General features: G+C 38.2%; 2 protein-coding genes across 8 annotated transcripts in view; both read left to right on the top strand.

Annotated features, from left to right (window-relative positions):
• Window positions 1-18,289, top strand: part of ESRP2 (epithelial splicing regulatory protein 2) — a 97,694-nt gene that overhangs the window by 2,391 nt on the left and 77,014 nt on the right. The window lies entirely within an intron of this gene.
• On the top strand, window positions 12,584-14,219 carry LOC135184234 (leukotriene B4 receptor 1-like). Its single transcript, XM_064159787.1, has one exon. The coding sequence runs from the start codon at window positions 12,672-12,674 to the stop codon at window positions 13,680-13,682; it is 1,011 nt and encodes a 336-aa protein (XP_064015857.1). The 5' UTR covers window positions 12,584-12,671; the 3' UTR covers window positions 13,683-14,219.

Raw genomic sequence — 18,289 nt, 5'->3', positions numbered from 1 at the left:
TGGCCAACCATAGTACTAGGACAACAGATACAAAGTAGAACACAGGAGGTTTCACGTGAACTTAAGGAAAAGCTTCTTCCCTGTGTGGGTGTTGGAGCACTATCAGGCTTCCCCTAGAGATTGTGAAGTCTTCTATGAAGACTCAAAACCTGCCCAGACCTGTGCAACCTGATCTAGGCAGACCTGCATTAGCAGGGGGATTGGACTAGATGATCTCCAGAGGTCCCTTCCAACCTCCACCATGCTGTGATTCTGTGAAAATGTAAATTAAACTTTTTGTCTTTGTAAGGTTATTTAAATATGCACAGCAAATTTCAGTTTTCACATTGAGTGCTTTGTCCTACTGTCACACCAACAAACACAGGAAACTACACATTGAAGAGTCCCTTAGCATCATGTTACAGATGAAGTAATCTCAAAGTTCTACTCCAGCCTCAACAGTTCTTTCTATAACTTGACTATGAGAAAAAAAAATCAGATCCATTCTCCAGAGGCCAGTTTATTGTCACTGTGGAGAGTTGTTTGGTTTTGTTTTTTTTTTTTATGTGCATAATTAGTCTTGCAAGAAAATATTCTTCTTTCAAAAAATACTAACAACTAAACTGTATTAAACATCAGAAACTAGAATATCAGTAGCATTATATTAATTTAAGACTCCTTGAGGGCTTGCACTGGCAACTTGACAAAAAACATGAATTGAACCTGAGTTTCACACTGGTAATTTGAAAGAAACAAACCTTTACAGAAATCTAATATTTGCTTAAACATCTTTTATTTGACTGCACAGAATTCTGTTTGCTTCTAGTCCTTGCCTTTTAAGTAGTGTTTGTATTGGCTCAAATGCCCCCACACGCAACTGTACTAAGCTAGACACACTGGTATAAAACCAGCACGTTTCAAAGGAAGGTGTAAAGGCAACTAGTGTTGGCACAGATCCACTCTGTAGGCAGAAGCCCATGTCAGCACTTTCCCTGTTGTTACTGTGGTTCAGTTGGGGATCTACCAAGTTTAGAAAAGATTAACAATCATCTTCAGTCATATCTTTCAGAATCGTGCTATCTTAACTTTATTACCTCACAAGATTTTGCCAGCCACCCTAAATTTTGGTTTTGAATTTGCACCAACACCAATTATTCCTGAGAACCATAACTCAGCCTTCATGAAAATGAGAACAGTGAAATACAGACACTTGCAGAAGCCTGTTTAACAAGAAAAGAGGCAAAAGATTTAATGCTTATTGTCATGTATACAAAAAGTATCATCTAGGTCAATTGCAGTGATTTGCTTTAATAATCTTGTTACTGACTGTATAGACAACATGTGCTGCCCATTTAAGTTTTTCCTGCAGACATCAGTAGGACATCTCTTCCTGGATTCCCAAAACTTCCCTTTGTCTTTGGAAAGTGTTAGAATACAGATAAGTGACATTTATTTCCTTCCAACCCCCAACCATCACAGGCCAGCCCAAGCATTCAGTTTTAGTAAGTTAATTTCATCTGCAGTATTCTGAACTTGTGCCCAAGGCCAAGAAGGAGTCAACCAGTGAGAAATTGTTAGACCTATCCAGAAATCTTCATAAGCCAATTCATTTATAAAAGCTCACTTATGCAGAGGCATAAGGAACTTAAGAATGTGAGAGTGATATATTTTGTTTTAGTTTGTCATCAGTAGTCTGATTCCATTAAGTTTGCATTCAGAACAGCATAATTGTTCATCTGTAAGCTTCATTAGAGAATATAGATTGTTTTAGAGAGGTGTAAGTTTCATTAGAGAATACAGATTGTTTTAAAGAAGATGGAATTTTTTATCCCTTAATAATTCTGTCTCTACTCCAACAATTTTCAGTGCTGCTTGCCACAACCTAATTGCCATTCTAAGTTTTCCTACATGAGTAGGAATCCTGGCCATTGCTTAAATGTGGCTTTATTTTGAGAAAGCAACATGATAAAATCATACAGCAACGATAATGGTCTTTCTTCACAGTCTGCAGATCATGATAATTCTTTCAATTTTGTTTAAGCAATCGTCAGCCCTTAAACTCCACTCAGGAAGCAAAAAGCAAGTTTAATCCTTTCCTTCTCAACACTGGCTTGAGACCCACATGCATTCAGTCAGTCAGACCTATACAATGTATTTAGAGTTTAGTACAGTTGTAACTGACCTGTAATAACACATGTTGCAGTTGACCTGAAAGGTAGACAGTCACAAACAGCTATTTTTTGTAACAGCTGAGTGTGTGTTGGGAGGATGCTGGTGTTGTTTTGTTGGGTTTGTTTTCATTAAATAGCTGCCCTGAGTTATGCAATAGCATTTCTTAGGAGTAAAACTTTAACTACAAAAGATTTCCAAAATATGCCAGGTTCAGTTCAACTTATAGGCCAGTTTTGTTGAATTAACTGGAGGAGTTCCAACTCTGGGCTGCCTGAAGAGAATATTGATTTCTTACCTTTAGCAAAGATGTTTGGGTTTTTTTTTTTTTGGTTGGTTGGTGTTTGTTGTTATTGTTGTTTTGTTGTTGTTGTTTGTTTGTTGGTTTGGTTTGGTTTTTATTCCCTGTTGGACAGCTTAGAAATTTTTTTAGTGTTTGTTAACCAGCACAGTCCCAGAACACAATCTGACATACATTCAAACCAGGGCTGCAAAGATACTTTCCCTTCCTTTACCTTCTCCCTGCTTCCTCAGCACATCATGTTTACTTCCATATTGTTCCCACACTGCTGCTCACCAGCAGCAGGATCGTAAACAAGACCTGAGATAGGTTCCTCAGTGCCTTTCAGGCTATATTTAGTTGCAATGCAGAACAGAGACAGAAAGAGGGGAAGAGGGCATTTGGGCAGTAGGAATATAGAAATGCAGGGTTACATGAGGATCAGCATAGAGCATCAGGCCCTAGCCATTAGCCAAGGTAGGATATCCATAATCAGTGTGTCACTGTCATTGCTCTTATCTTCAAATCTTTAGTCTGTATGACACAGATCATATTACTCTTTTGGCTCACAATGTTCTGAAACAAATCCATTTATCTTTTTAAGTCATCTGTGTAATAGAGCTTCATAGTGAACTGTAAGGATCTAATGACTAACATACTGAATTGCAGAATTCCTACTCAGAGAATTTTGTTAGAATCTAGGAGTAAGGGATTACTAGCAAGAATGCTCAGACTTAAGTGCTGGGAGTCTGGCTCAAGATTTACTCAGAAATGGCTTTCTGGGTTGGATCACTGAAAATTTTTCAACTAAACAAAATAGGGAATTAAAAAATATAAAAAAGATCACAGGAAGATGGAAAGAGGAGATAGACTTTTGTGTAGGATGAATATATGAGGAAAAGAGTTGGAAATATACTTACAATGTTATGCAAACTGAGTAGGCTGAACCCTCAGGTACAACTTAGGTCTTGCACAAGTTCCCATAAATTGCAATAATTTCCCAGCACATTGCATGAAGGGTAGAACATGACATTTTTTTGCTGTGCAGAGAAACTGCTTGTGCCTGCTGAGGTAGAAAGCCAACAAAGTGGTTTTGATCTTCAGGCAAGACACTTTTCAGGTAAAGGGAAGATTTGGAGAAAAGCAGAATTCAGCATACTGTTATTTTAAGGTTAACATGTCTTAGAAGAGTGTAAGAGTGGCTAGAGCACAGTGACATACTTGTCAAAGAAAGCAGCAGAAATCTTTGTTGTGTGGTATGAGTCAAGTAGCAGCATTTCAGGGCTGTAGCCACATATAATGAAAGGGTAAGGAGACCACTGTTCTGGTGTTTAATAAGCAGTTTCATCCAATGTCACACCTTGTTTGGTACCCCAATTGGGCATAGTGTCAAGGAAGTGGCTGAGAAATATTTGGCTTAGGAAATTTGCTAGCTCAAAACTACTGCTAAAAAGACACAACATTGCTACTGCCAGAGCCAAGCAGCTACCAGCAAAAGTGAATCCATTTCTGGAAACCATTTCATGTGTCCAGAAAAACTGAAACTGATATCAGTCATTTAGAAACTGATTGAGGGAAATAATTGGTCTCTGTCTAGTCTGACAAAGGTTTCACTCACTCATTTTCAGTGCTAACTTGTTCAAACACTGAAGGACAGAAAAACATCTGACCGATCATATTTGGTGAGAGATTTCACTTCAGCCTATAAGAAACAATCTGAGAATCCCTCTTTAGCAGGTGCATTGAAAAAACTAACTGATGGGAGTTTAATTGTTTAAGAGATATGTAAAGATTTTTTTCCTTCAATTCATCATTATGGCTCTTTGGAGTATACAGTCCTCACTGAGATGTGTCATGGATGTAGAGATGTAGTAATAGACCTGATATTTATTTTCTATGCTTTAGATCCACATATAACATTAAAAACTAGATTTAAGTGGGGAAACTGACTGCTGTTAAGAATCAGATAAGACTGGTCCAATTCTTATGAACTTTCTTCATTCCTCTTTAAAAAAAGCAAAGAAGATTATCACAGCTGTTCAGATCTGAATTTCATCTGTCAGTGTGTGAAAAAATAAATGTCTGATACACTGTTTGGCTGATGCCACTTTCCAAAGAAAGAGATAATTTACTAATTTACCTAGATTATCTACAGACACACACTATGCCATCCCTTGGGCCTGCTAAATTAAAAAGTATTACTTGGTGATTCCTGTAAGGACATACTTCCCCTCTAAGCTGAGGAACACAGGCAGTTGGAAATGGTTAATCATGGGAAAATTGTTTAATGAGAAGCACCATCCAGTAGTGTTGTGTCAGCCTATGTTAAACAAGTCAGGGCAAAAATATAGGGAAGGACTTTTGAAGGCTGTTACTCTAATAATTGTGTTCAAATCACAGCTAGGATCCAACTTAAATCAGGACACTGATTCTGGTAGTTCTGTTGTGCAAGTAATACAAGCAGAATGCAAAATGACAGTGTTAACAAAATCCCACCATTTTATTTAACCCATTTCTGGGATTAACACTTGAGTTTTAAGCAGGGGGCATTGAACTAATTGGTCAAGTTTTAAACTAAAAATCAGCATTTTAGAGACATTTGTGGAAATGTTAGAAAGGGGAAGTTTGCCAAAGGCTGGACATACTACTTTGAGAAATGGCATTTAGGGAAACAAGATTGTTTGATTTTTTTAAATTTATTAACAGGCTATACATGGCTTGAGATGCTTTACATCTTGCTACTATGCTACCTCACCAATATGTTTCTAGAATAACACTTGTAAGTGTTTCTTCATGGTGTGGTGAGATTCATTTGGCTATCAGTGTTCGGGAGTTAATCTGCTCAGATGACAAGCTAAAGAACAGGCTATCATGTGACAAAAAGACAAATTTGCTGCTGAAAGCAAGAAATATATGAGCTTTTATGTGGCAGATAAATTGGTCTTGTGATTTCCTGTTAATGAATACAGCATTATGCAGCAATTTCAACTCTTCCACTTGGACCTCATTATAACATGACTTGTGAAAATTGTTTTGCTATGTTTGTGGGTAGCAATGATGACTTGATTAGCAGAAGGCAATTCTCTCAAAGCTCTTGTCTTATGCTGGTTGACTAGGTATTTCCTCATTTTGGCAAGCTGCCAGATGACACTGATTTATTCTGGTGTGCTTACAGGTGGCTGTGCTCAGGTAACAGAAAAGCTAACCATTTTCCAAATTTTAGTTCTGTTTAAATGTGTTTTAGGGTCATGCTCTTGATACCTGTATAACCTTGTGCAGACAACAGTATTAAGTGAGGCAAAATAACCTAACAAGCCTCCTAAATTCAGCACAACATTGTTCAACACCTGAATCATTGAACTAGAATACAGATAAAGTTTGTGACTGGATCTGTAATTTATCATCAGGAGGACCCCTAATAATTTCATCAGCTGATGCTCAGCAGCAGTGTGTAGCCATGCTTCCCCTACCGTCGCTTAGAATCAGGAGACACTGCACAGAACAAACCCAATGAAGAACTACAGCAGCAGAGCTAGAGCAATAGCTTTAGTCATACTGTGGTTGGACATCATGCAACTTGGTTAAGATGTAGCCATTCAAAAGACAGGAAAACAACAGTCATGGGAAAGGTATTCACACATTTGCTGTGTGTGGGAAGAACAGATATTAAAGAGATAGCATTCAATACTAGTGAGGACTAACTGCTTCCCACACGAGTAAGTGTAGCAACACACAAAACTACCAAGAAAAAAGAACATAAATAGTTTTAAAAACTGTCCTTCATGTAGCACCAGATAATGGTCTATTTAAACAATACTTGACTTTCAATGGATTAAGCACAGAATAGGACACTCAGCAAACAGACACAGAGCCCCACTACACAGGGGACAACCTATGGCTTAAGGATTCTGAGGTAATTGAATCCCATTATGATTTCTGCGGTTGTGGAGTAAATGCAGGAAGAACAACACAGTGACCTTTGGAACAAAGTCTTCTAAATGCTATTTTATTTGTGGTTTGAATGTCAAATAATCCCAAATTAAAACAAACAAAGGAACAACAACAACAACAAAACACCAGCATTTGACAGACTGCCAAGCTCTCTTTTTACACTGTAGCAGAGTGAAACAGACAAGATGAGGGATTTTAGCCTCCGTGTAACTTGGTTTCTCTGATTCTCCATCTGCAGTACACCTCAGTTAATTGTAAGTGTTCCTCTGCAACTTCTTTAACCAACACACCTATGGTGACTGCAGCAGAAAATCCTTGTTTTCCTTATGAAATTGCTATAATCTTTCTACTTTCAGCACAGTTACCTAGCCTCCTGATACAAGGCCAGAAAACCAAGGTATCCTGTCACACTAGAGCTCAAGCTCAGTGCTTGTGTATTAAAGAAATTAAATGACTAGGAAGTTGTTCAAATCTGCTTAGCAGGGTTGTTTCCTAACATGAGAGTTTGCAATTTGTTGATCTGCTTTTTAAAGAGACTTACAAGAACACACTAATGGAAACTACACTGAAGGAGCACAATTAATATCATTGCCAAAAACTGTTACTTTGAAGACACAGAAAATTGAATAAGATTCCAAGTTACTTCTGTTGCAGAAGGAGCTGCCTTTATTGTATTAGTTACAGTAGAATGTAACTTTGCAAATGTACATAGAACTAAGAGAGCTAGAAGTATTAAAAAACAACATGATGTGCAAGACAGAAAAGATATTGTAGTTTTTGTCTATATGAATAAATCAGAAACAATATTGAAATTGAAGTCACAATCATCTAACCTTATGCAAAAGAAAAGGTTCTGTGGATCTCATCCTTGAAAACTGCACCACCTGCAGAGAAAGGCTACACCTCCCTGGCCCACAGTCTAGCCAGAAAAATAAGAAATGGTTCTCCAGTGCCTCCCTGTGTTGAAAACACACAGTTACATGGACAGATCCTTTTACGTAAGAGTATGTTATAGGAAATAGTCTACGCCACGTTTATATGCAGAGCCACAGCTGCTGTCTGTAGCACATGCACATGGGTTTGGGCTTTTTAATCACAGGTCCTTCACAAAGATACACTGATAAGGACTGACACTCCTTACGCTGCTGAATAACCAAAAGTCAGTGATCCTATAGTAAAACAACATAAAGATGCAACCCCAGCAAATGGATGAAGAACAACAGTAGGTTTAGCTAAACAATAAAGGAAAATCAAGCAATATTTGGTAGCAGATCGTCCAGGCAGTATTTGACATCACATTACAGGAGTACACAAATGATATATTTGAATTACTCAGTAGCAGTTGTGGTGTCAGATATGCCTGTGTAGATAAGGACTTTGCATAGCAACAGATTTTGTACATAAAAAGAGCAACTTAGTGACAGTTGCTGGAGAACAGTCCAAAGTCTCACCTTAAATTGTAACATAAATAATACAGCTACTGTTTGAAAGCTTGCACTGTTAGTAAAACTAATTTTTACAGGTTGGAGGATGACGTGTTAAGAGAGCAGCCCCGTGGAAAGGGATGTGGGGCTGCTGGTAGACAAGAAGCTGGACGTGAGCAGACAGTGTGCACTTGCAGCCCAGAAGGTAAACCATATCCTGGGCTGCATCAAAAGAAGTGTGGCCAGCAGATACAGAGAGGTGATTCTTTCACTTTGCTCTGGTGAGACCTCACCTGGAGTACTGCATCCAGTTCTGGAGCTCTCATTATAGGAAGGACATGGACCTGATGGAGCAGGTCCAGAGGAGGGCCTTGAAAATGATCAGAGGGCTGGAGCACCCCTGCTATGAGGCCTAAGGCAGCTGAGTTTGTTCAGCCAGGAGAGGAGGGACCTCTGGGGGCACTTAATAGCAGCCTTACAGTATCTGAAGTGGGCTGCAGGAAGGACAGAGAGAAGCTCTTTACAAAGGCCTGCAGTGACAGGATGAGGGGCAATGAGTTCAAGCTTGAGAGGAGCAGATTTACATTGGATGTTAGGAACGAGTTCTTTACTGTGAGAGTGGTGGAGGACTGGAACAGGTTGCCCAGGGAGGTGGTTGAGTCCCCTTCCCTGGACACATTCAAGGTGAGGCTTGACAGGGCCCTGAGTGACCTGGTCTAGTGGGGATGTCCCTGCTGATTGCAGGGGGAGCAAACTAGATGACCTCTAGAGGTCCCTTCCAGCCCTGACCATTCTACGATTCTATACATACATTCTTAATAATGTTTGAAAAAGGTATCTTTCCCATAATCTCTGCATAGTTGTTATTCATATGCCTGCTTATAGTTGGAAACAGATGCAAGTTATGATGCAGTTTTCCCTAAACAGAACAAAGAGAATATTTTCTCTAAATAGTCTTATAAAACTATTGTTATTTGCTACTCAGCTGGGAAAGGGATGTAAGTTTGTAGTAGTACTAGAAGACTAACAGCAGTGCACAGGGTGCAGAGTATTTCAGCCTTTCTATTTGTAGTGCAAGGTACACATCTTCTATTACCTTCTGGAACTGATCTCAGAGCAGCTCTTCGCTAAGTTATTTTCCCTGGTAATAAAGAAGCACTGAGAGTGTTCCCATCTGTACTTGCCACCTCATGGGCTGCTGTCACAAACAGTATTTGCAAGAGCTTAGAGTTATCAGGTACATGTCTTCTCCTACACTGCACTTTCTTTTGCAGTAGTTGCAGAACAGAAACATTATTGACTGCTGCACACCACCATAAGATCCCATTTCTGTAGAAAGCCTCTTGTAGTGAAGAAAACAACATTCAGATCAGCTATGAACTGTTGAACTGTGCACATAGTTCTCCAGTCGAGGCAAAGTGTGCTGCATGTACACCATCTTTAAGTTTGTTAATGTTTGAGTTTGTTGTTGGACAGCTATGGCAGTCCTGCACATAACTGCCTTGTTTCAGCGGCGGCAGGACTAAGGGGGTAAAACTAATAATTTTCTCCCTTCTGCATTAACAGGCAAACAAGTTTTCAGTTTCCAGCACCACAGCAAATAGTGATATTTGCAGTCATTAATATACAACCACTTACTAGACAAACATGCAGAGATCCTTCTGAAGACAAAAATTAGGAAGATGTAAAAAGTCTTTTTAGTACAGCTATTCACACAAGTTACAAAATGCGTATTTCCTCAGCATCACCACTCTGTAAATTGTTACACACAGGCTCTTACTGCATAGAGGGGCAGATGCAATTTAAGCAGAGACTGCTTGCCCAGAGAGTCTCATCAGTTTGAGGTAAAATTTTGATTCTCAGAATAAATCTGCAAAAGCTGTGAATACCAATCCTAAATTACACTTAGTGGTCCAAACACAGCTGCCTCAAAATGCTGTGGCTGTGTAACTTACAGACCATCCACCAGGGGGAAGCTCATGCATGCACACAAAGAAACAAACAATTTGCAGAGGAAGTGGGACGCTCTCCTAACATTTAAGCCAAAGCAAATGCTATTCAAAACGTTTCATAGCAGTAACAGGCTTCTTAGGCTTGGAAAGTTTTTGGAAGTTATTTGCCAATCTAAAGGTGACAAATTTAAAAGAAAGTCTCCCACGTTAGTGATGGAACCTTGTTGCACTATGTATAATAAGCATGCACCCAGCACACTTCAGAGATTTAGATCTTTGTTTTTTTAAACACAGAAATGCAGCCTAATGTCACCACTGTTAATAGAATTAGATCAGAGCTCATGAGGTCCAAAGTCCAGCTGTATAGTCATGCCTTAAAAGTCCCTCCTGTATTTGGCCACTGGAATGAGTAATATACCGAGTTGTTTAGCTGCTGTTGTGTTTACCATGTTATGGAACGTGCTACACTGCTCCCCTTGTTAATAGAAATGTTTCTTAAATTTCCCAATAAGTTTGTGTACTACTGGTGTAGATTTGACAAGTAATAGTCAGACACTTCTGGAGACTATCAAAGACATCTTACAAGCACTGAGGTTATCAGAGTCATACAGAGCTCTTCAGAAACATGTTCCCCTGTTAATGCTAAATACCTTTGGTGATATTAAGTCTAATAGCTTGTTTTCAGTCTTACTCGAGGAGGTCTTTTATTTCAACACCTGTCTGGGATTTTTTTTTAAGAGAATTCCCAGGGTATTGCTGCAATTCTGAGATTTGTTTTCTCGTTTAAATGAAAAATACACCCAAAGACTATCTGACAAGCAAGACTTTGACTGAAGTGGAGAGACTTGTTCCTGAAAAGTGTAAGGACAGAAGCTCCAGAAGTTCAGCCACTGATTAGAACCACTGTATTAAAGTTGTACTGACACTGATACCAGTAGTTGTACGGACAACTGCTCTGTGCCACCAAAAGGAAAGTTTTAAAGAGGAGAATCTGAGAGAGGCATCACACAAGGCTACAGGAGCATACAGGTTCCCTTAGGAATCCTTGCCAGAACGAGGACTAGGTACAGGGTTGTAGTTACAATTAAAGTTTAATTATGACATAATTAGCAACATAGCTTACTGTTATCTACAATTTCTTATGGTTAACTTGGCTTATTGTTGCAGAAACATCAACAATTACCATAATGTTTATTTAAGCAGAATTTCTAGTAATCAGTATAGCTTTCCTACTGCTTCGAGTCTTTGGCCCTCTGCAGATCAGGTCCACTTCTTAACATTCAGTATGTGATACATTAATAATCGTCTAGATTCAAGCTTTATCTAAAAGAACCTACCTGTCTGTGTGGCATCATATGACAAGAGGTACTGGGCCTGCAGCTTAGTTCACTCTAGGTATGGCATTGTCAGTAAACGAAGCCCTCCAAAGTTCAAGAGAAATGATGCAGATAATGGTGATTTCACTAGAGGAAGAAGCATTGCCCAGCACTTCCTTTCATAAGTGGATTTTTACAAGTGGTTTCCAGAAATTCCCTTTAAAATAGAAACAACTGGTTTGGGTTTTCCCCCTGCCCCATCTGTATTCTATATAGTTAAAATTAAAAAGTGCTGGAATCAAGTATCAGATTATGTCCAAATGAAAATCTTTATTACATAAATAGTATTTTGAAAACACAATACTTGACTTCAGATGAAAATCCAAAATAACTCCACTGATCTCATTATACTAATGGGAGGTCAAAACCAGCTAAGCTGATTTGGGAGAGTTAGGGAGGTGTTGCAATCCTTTTTCTGTGGTGAAATATGCTTTCCAACTTAATATTACTCACTACATTTGTCAATTTTATAAAATTCTACCTCAACACTTCAGACTGATACAGATTATTTCCTTAAATGTGATTTCTTCATAATCCTGTTTTTTTTTCTGTGCATTCTTTTGATGGAAAATACCATTCCAGTTTCACTTCTGTGACTTTTGAACACTTCTGTGGGTGCTGCTGTTTTAGTTCCTCCTTCAACTTTTTAAGAAGATGTTTTGAGATTAGGGTAACAAAATACTTCTGTATTCTTGAGCCAGACACTGAAGAACTTCAGATTCTCACAAGACTGAAATACTGCACTGACTCCCAGGTTTCCTAGGATAGCCTATTACTGGCACAGCGGGAGGACAATTTAATACATTACCTGAGCATTTCCTCCTACAACCTTATATCCAGACTATTTTCATGGAGATCATTTTGCCAGACTGCAAGACTACAGTTTTCCAGAGCATTGTGAATACAACTCTGTGCACTTTATTGTACCAGCACAGTATTACAATAGGACAAATGTTTATTTCTTTTATGCCAGCATTTCTAAAGTGCAATCAACTTTTCTGCTTAATTAAAAAAGTGACATGAAGGCAATAAGCATTATTTTTTTAGGCTTTGGAATGGAATTTCACATCAATCATGCAATGCAGATTTGTAGTTTATCTGCAACTTTTATAAAATAAAATGTTGAGTTACTTACACAAACCAGAGTAGAACATCATAAAAAAAAAGGTTTCTTGCCCCTGAGGTGCTGATCAGTAACTTTAACAAATACAAAGTCACTTCAATAGGGGCATTTCTGAAAGACCACCAACCTGCTTTAAAACCTGCTGATGCATGATGGCTGTGTAACTAAAAGCAAAGCTAGGTGCTGCACTGCATCTCTATTTTTGCTTTATGTGCAAAATTGCCTAGTCTTAAACAACAGGAACTTCCATATGTGGTCAGATGTCTCAAGAGTGAGCATTAGGATATGAGCTCATATCCCATGTTAGTCTGCAGAGAATAAGAGAACTTTGTCTTAGGTAGCTCAATCAGACCCTCAAAAGCAGAGTGCAAAGCACTGAGGATATTTTCAACCAGAGCTACCTGAAGAACTCCCAGAATGAGCCAAGCTGAGGAAAGCAGTAACCATTCAACATGGAATGTTGTGAGGTCAATAGTCTGCATAATACTGAGCTTGTCATTTGTTATTGGGACTCCTGGAAATTGCATCGTCATCTGGACTGTTTGTACAAAAATGAAGAAAGCATCTCCTTCAGTCCTGTTGATCTTGAACCTGGCCATTGCAGACGTCCTTGTACTAATTACTTTGCCAATCTGGATTTACTCTTTTGCTGACTCATGGGTTTTTGGAGTAGTGTTCTGCAAAATACTGGTTTTCATTATTTACTGCAGCATGTATGCAAGTATATTTCTAATTACAGCACTGAGCTTGGAGCGATTAATGGCTGTGTTTTACCCTTTCACAATTCAGAGATACAAAACAAAAGGAAAGATTTCAATAATCATGTTCCTCATTTGGTTCCTGTCTATTGCTTTTGGCATCTCTGTGATTCCATTTCAAGAGACGGAAGAAATAAACAACCGCCTGTACTGCACATGTCGCAACTACTCTTCTACTAGACAGCAAGTGTCCTATCTTTTGCTGGAGACTCTTGCAGGATTTGCAATCCCTTTTTTAATTATTTGCACTTGTTACGTGTGTGTTGCAAGAAGAATAAGCAGAATGACTTACCAATCAAAGCAGCGATCAGAACGCCTCATTGCCAGCATTGTGGTGGCATTCTTTTTATGCTGGTTCCCTCACCACTTCTTTAACATCCTAGATATTATTTCAGTTCACATAGAACACTCTAACAAGGAAATGTCTCTGACACTGGACGAAATTGTAGACAGAGGAGTCTACATCTCTGGAGCGCTTGTATTCATCAGTAGCTGCATTAACCCTCTACTTTACGCTTTTGCAGCACGAAGATTTCAGAATCACCTGAGATTTGCCAAGATATCAAAGCTGTTTGAGCAGATGAGCCATACTGTAACAGAGGAAGGCAAGAAAAAAAGTTTGTCTGAAACCAAACAAGAAGATTCTTTAGTAAGCACAGAAAAACTCTAACAAGGAATATACATTTAATGGTGTGGTTTTATGTCATTCCTTCACTAGTCTTTTCTCTGTATATTCTCAGTTTCATTTATTAATCAGTCCAAGTCAAAGCTAGGCACCAGAAAACATTAGGGTTGGTTTTGTCTGTTTTGAAAGAACTGTAATTGACAGTCTAGTTCAGTTCCCAAGTTAATGTTCACATCGTAAGATTAGCATTATGGTGCTAAGAACCTCAACAAGGTGGATAGAAGCTCAGAGTGTAAGAAATTTTTACTTTCCATCAAAATTACCTGTGAATTCTAGACAATCTGTATGCAGAAAATAGAAAATTACTGTATATGGTAAATGAAAGCTTGGAAGGCTAAATCTAAGTTTTCCTTCAGGAAAAAGGTGTTCAATGCTCAAAAATCCTTATATAATCTTAGGTTTTAAGACAGCATACTTAAATTCATTATATGGGTAAGAAAGTTTTAAGTATGTAATGACATAGTGCTCTTGGGTAGATGGAAAATCTAAAGCTGTCCTTATTCATTGTCTAAAGCTGTCCTTATTCATTGTCTAAAGCTGTCCTTATTCATTGCTTTATTTTGTTTTGAAAGCAGTAAGTTGTTTACAGCCAAGCTCATTCATTGAATTATATTCTGTTAATAGGTGTGAGCAGGATCAATGTGAACTGTTACGTTTCTCTTGAGGAAAAAAACCCAGGAGACACAAGACTTCTGTGGCAAACAGTTACAGACTTTATGCTGTATTTGATGTCAAATGTCTTGCATACTTCAGTTGTAATTAAGCTATTGATATATTAAATATACATACTGTGAGTGCCCTCAAAAGGTTTGACTCAGTTAAGCTTCCAAGATATCTGTTAAATTACAGAGATAGTGGATCGAGTTCTGGTGATAAGGAGAGATCCTTGATACTATTTTTTGTGTAAAATAAGTATGGTAGCAGTACAAAGTTGTCTGGTGTCATAAGAACTTCACCTTGCAAATAAAAGCATCATTTTTCTATCTCTTATAGAATAGTGGACTTCACCATAGGAAACAAATACATGGAGTGCTTGAATGGACCTTATTTTAGTTTTGTGAAAAACTAGAAAAATGGCATGGCATCAAGTGTTTGCTTTTGAAGTGTTTATTTCAGTTGTGCCTTACACTTTTTATGCTTACTCTTGCGTATTTTTGAGTAGGAAACTTGTAGTAAGATCAAGATAACTACTGATTCGTAAGAAACATTGTCATATCCTGTACAGATGCTAGATAGCGATGTCATCTATCTCTACAAAGAAATCACAAATATTGCCTAGAATTTAATTTCCAAAATCTCATTGTGCAACAAATAGGGGTATTTGAGTTGTATTAGTCTAGTTTATAAAATGAAATAAACGTGGGGAAGTAGAATCCTTACTTGTTGACAGAAGAATACTTCTCTAAACTTCTCACTTGCATTTTTTATTCCTGCTTATTACAAAAAAGTAATTTTTTTCTTCTCAATAGAAGAAAAGTCCACACCACAGACAGCTTTGGAAAGGCCTTGCTTGCAGCAAAGATTAAGCAGCAGATGAAATCCTCTAGACTTCACTCCAGTAATGGCTCTTTAATTGCCATTAGTATATTCAGTAGAGCCTTGTGGCATTACCTCACACTAAAAACAGCAGCTTTAGTTATCTACTGCATAAAAAAAGTGAAGCCGTATTTCCCAACATGTTCTTTAGATAGAAGTCACTCACTGTTCAACACCACCACAAAACAGATTAGGGGATAAGCACATGAGCACTGCAACTGAACTAGAGTTTTAGGCCACAAGGAACCAAGCATTTCACAACTGACAGGTTGGGAAAGGACCCCAGTACAAGCTACCTGACCAGATTTTTTCTTTCCAGTGCTCTGTGTCCCATACCTAGCTGTAGTCAGTCTTGTTAGGAACTGAGTTCAGCCTCTAACCATATGCATCATCTCTCTCATGAATGAAGCAGTATTCTTTTTTTAGTGCCATTTGCTATTCAATAAGCCTTTGGGAATATTGATTGCATGCAAAATGCATTGTGCCCAGCTATGCCTAACTCAGGACAGACTAGACTTCAGTGGCCAGATACATAGTCTGTGCAATACTGCCTGCAGCAGTGGTGTTTGTGTTTTGTTTTGTTGCTTTTCAAAATCAATGGGTAAATCAGATTTTTTTTTTTTTCCTTTTCTCTTTATCCTCACAGACAAGTGAACTTTGCTGCTCAGGCTGCATCCTGCCCAGCATCCAGGAATCTTAACAGGGAAACTAGAAGCAGCCACAAATCAGTGAATACATCCTAAGGAATAGTGAAATGATAGTTAAGGCAGTTTTGAACTGAGAGCTGTTACTCTGAAGATTAAGAATCCTTTACTACCAAGTGTTGCTCTTCCACTGGAATTACATTATCTAGCAGAGGTAGTACATTAGCTATGTGTTACTTCTGTGCTTTAACAGTAAATGGCATGAATTCCTTGCCTTAGGATTCAATTCTCACATTTTCTCTATAGAGTTAGTTCTAGCAAACATTGTTATGCACAGATTTAATGTTTCTAGCAACACAGCCGTTATGTAACTGGGTCAATAAGAGTCACATAGACCTATAAGATGACAATATGGTTAACTGCATTTTCCTTTACCAGATGTACATCAGGTCTGTAAGTGTAAGGAGCTTTACCAGTTTACACTAACACATCCTATCACAAAACTACAGGGATCTCAACAGACCCATTGAACCAGTGGACGGCAGATATTCTTGTCTCCTAGAGTACTGAATCCCAACCAAACCCAAGGCTTACAACACTGGCACTTCATGCTTTTTGTTGGCTACATTACATAGTCTTAAATATTGTACTGGGAGACTGATAGAAAGCAAAGACTTTGCTTGGTTGTTGAGGCTAATTCAAAGCAGTGTCTGAGAGATGAGAGCAGTGCTGTGAGATACTCAGACCCTTCTGAAAAAAAAATGCATACCCAAACAAAAAAACTCAACCCAACCAACCAAAAAAATCCACAAAGTTTCATCTCATTTGAGTTCCTCTTATTTTTCTTACTTCCTAACTCTTCAGGCCTTGTTTTTTAAGTCTCTCTTGGTGGTTGCAATGTCCAGCTATTTCTCATGACACAGCAAGGAGAAAAGGTGAACTGAGAGGGCTGCTTCAGTCACCTGAGTGAAATCACCTAAGATTACACTGGACTACAGGGAACATTATGTGGAATCAATGCAACACTGCTTAGAACACTGAGTACTAGGAGGCGACCAGGTGGTTTGGATTTCTCATGTTTGTGAAAATTAATAATCTTCTAACACGAGTCTCTGATATTAAGGTCTTAGACAACCTGAAACCTGCTGCGAATATGGGTATATATCAAGAATTTATCCCATTTGCTCTAGTAGGATCTTGCTGCATAAAGCAAATCCATGCTGCATTAACAGGGATGAGGGAGAGCTTGAGACATTTTCTAGTTTGCTCATAGCCAACATACAAGAAGGATAAAACAAAGAACTCAGTCTTAAACCTTTTGTTGCTTGCTGACATCACAACCTTTCTGTAAACATCATGGTAAAATAGTTATTACAGAAGTCTGGATTAAAACAGTGGAATGTTGTGGATATTTAGAGACAACTTGTAATTTAAGAGGTAATAAGGGAAACCACAGGACCCTTCATTTGAAGGCAGAAACAGAACAACTGCATTACACTGATTTAATTTTCCCCCCTCTAACAAAACCAGCAGAACATTTATCTAGGAACAAGTAGAGTAGTTATGGAACAATTAGGACTACTAATACCAGGACTAAAAGGGGGTTGGATGTGAACAAAGAACTGGAAATCTAGCAGATGGCATAGGGTAGTATTACATAGGCATGCAAACCATCTCACACTCAAGCAAGAATCTGATCCATAATAAATACTTTAGAAGATGCAGAATTAACAAATATTAACAGTGGTGAATTTTTTCCCTGGGTTTACGTATCCTGCAACTCTTGTATTACTTTTTTTTTTCTGCATATATAAGGAAAAGGGAAGAGTGAGGAATTTTTTCTAATGGATTCTAGTGGAAAAGCATGTGAAGTCAATAAAGATTAAGAAGGATGTGGACTTAAAATGGAATTGAGAAGTTCAGCTATGAAAGCTGAGTATAAAAAAAGGAGAGATGGAAAGGAGAACTATGCTGTTGCAAGAGAGTTTCAGTTTTTGTAAAGGCTTTTTAAAATCAAGTCAGATAATCACTAAACCAGTTTTTTATTAGAAAACTCCTTGGCACAATCTCTGCTGGTTGTTAGAAAGTTAAAGGACAAAAGTTTAGAGAGATGCAAGCCTGTCCTCTGAGAGGACAAGTAGCTAGTGCTGTCCCTCTTAATATTATGAGATGGGTGTGACCAAGGCTGTGGTGGCCAGTGTGATTTCAGAAACTTTACAACACTGTTTACAGTAGTAAGAAAATTCTTGCACTGATTGTTATGGAGACGATAAAACCATATGCTTTTTGATTCCTTTGAGTCTTCTTTCCCCTTAAATCAATTATTTTATAAGTCATGCTAGTGGTTCTTACTAGAGTTTCAACATTTCAAACTAGATTCATCCAAGTTGAAAGTATTTTTTTTTATTAAAG

This window comes from Pogoniulus pusillus, chromosome 20, assembly GCF_015220805.1.
Source record: "Pogoniulus pusillus isolate bPogPus1 chromosome 20, bPogPus1.pri, whole genome shotgun sequence".
NCBI lineage: Eukaryota > Metazoa > Chordata > Aves > Piciformes > Lybiidae > Pogoniulus > Pogoniulus pusillus.
Note: the sequence above shows the minus strand (reverse complement) of the source record. Positions and strands in the feature narration are given on the sequence as shown.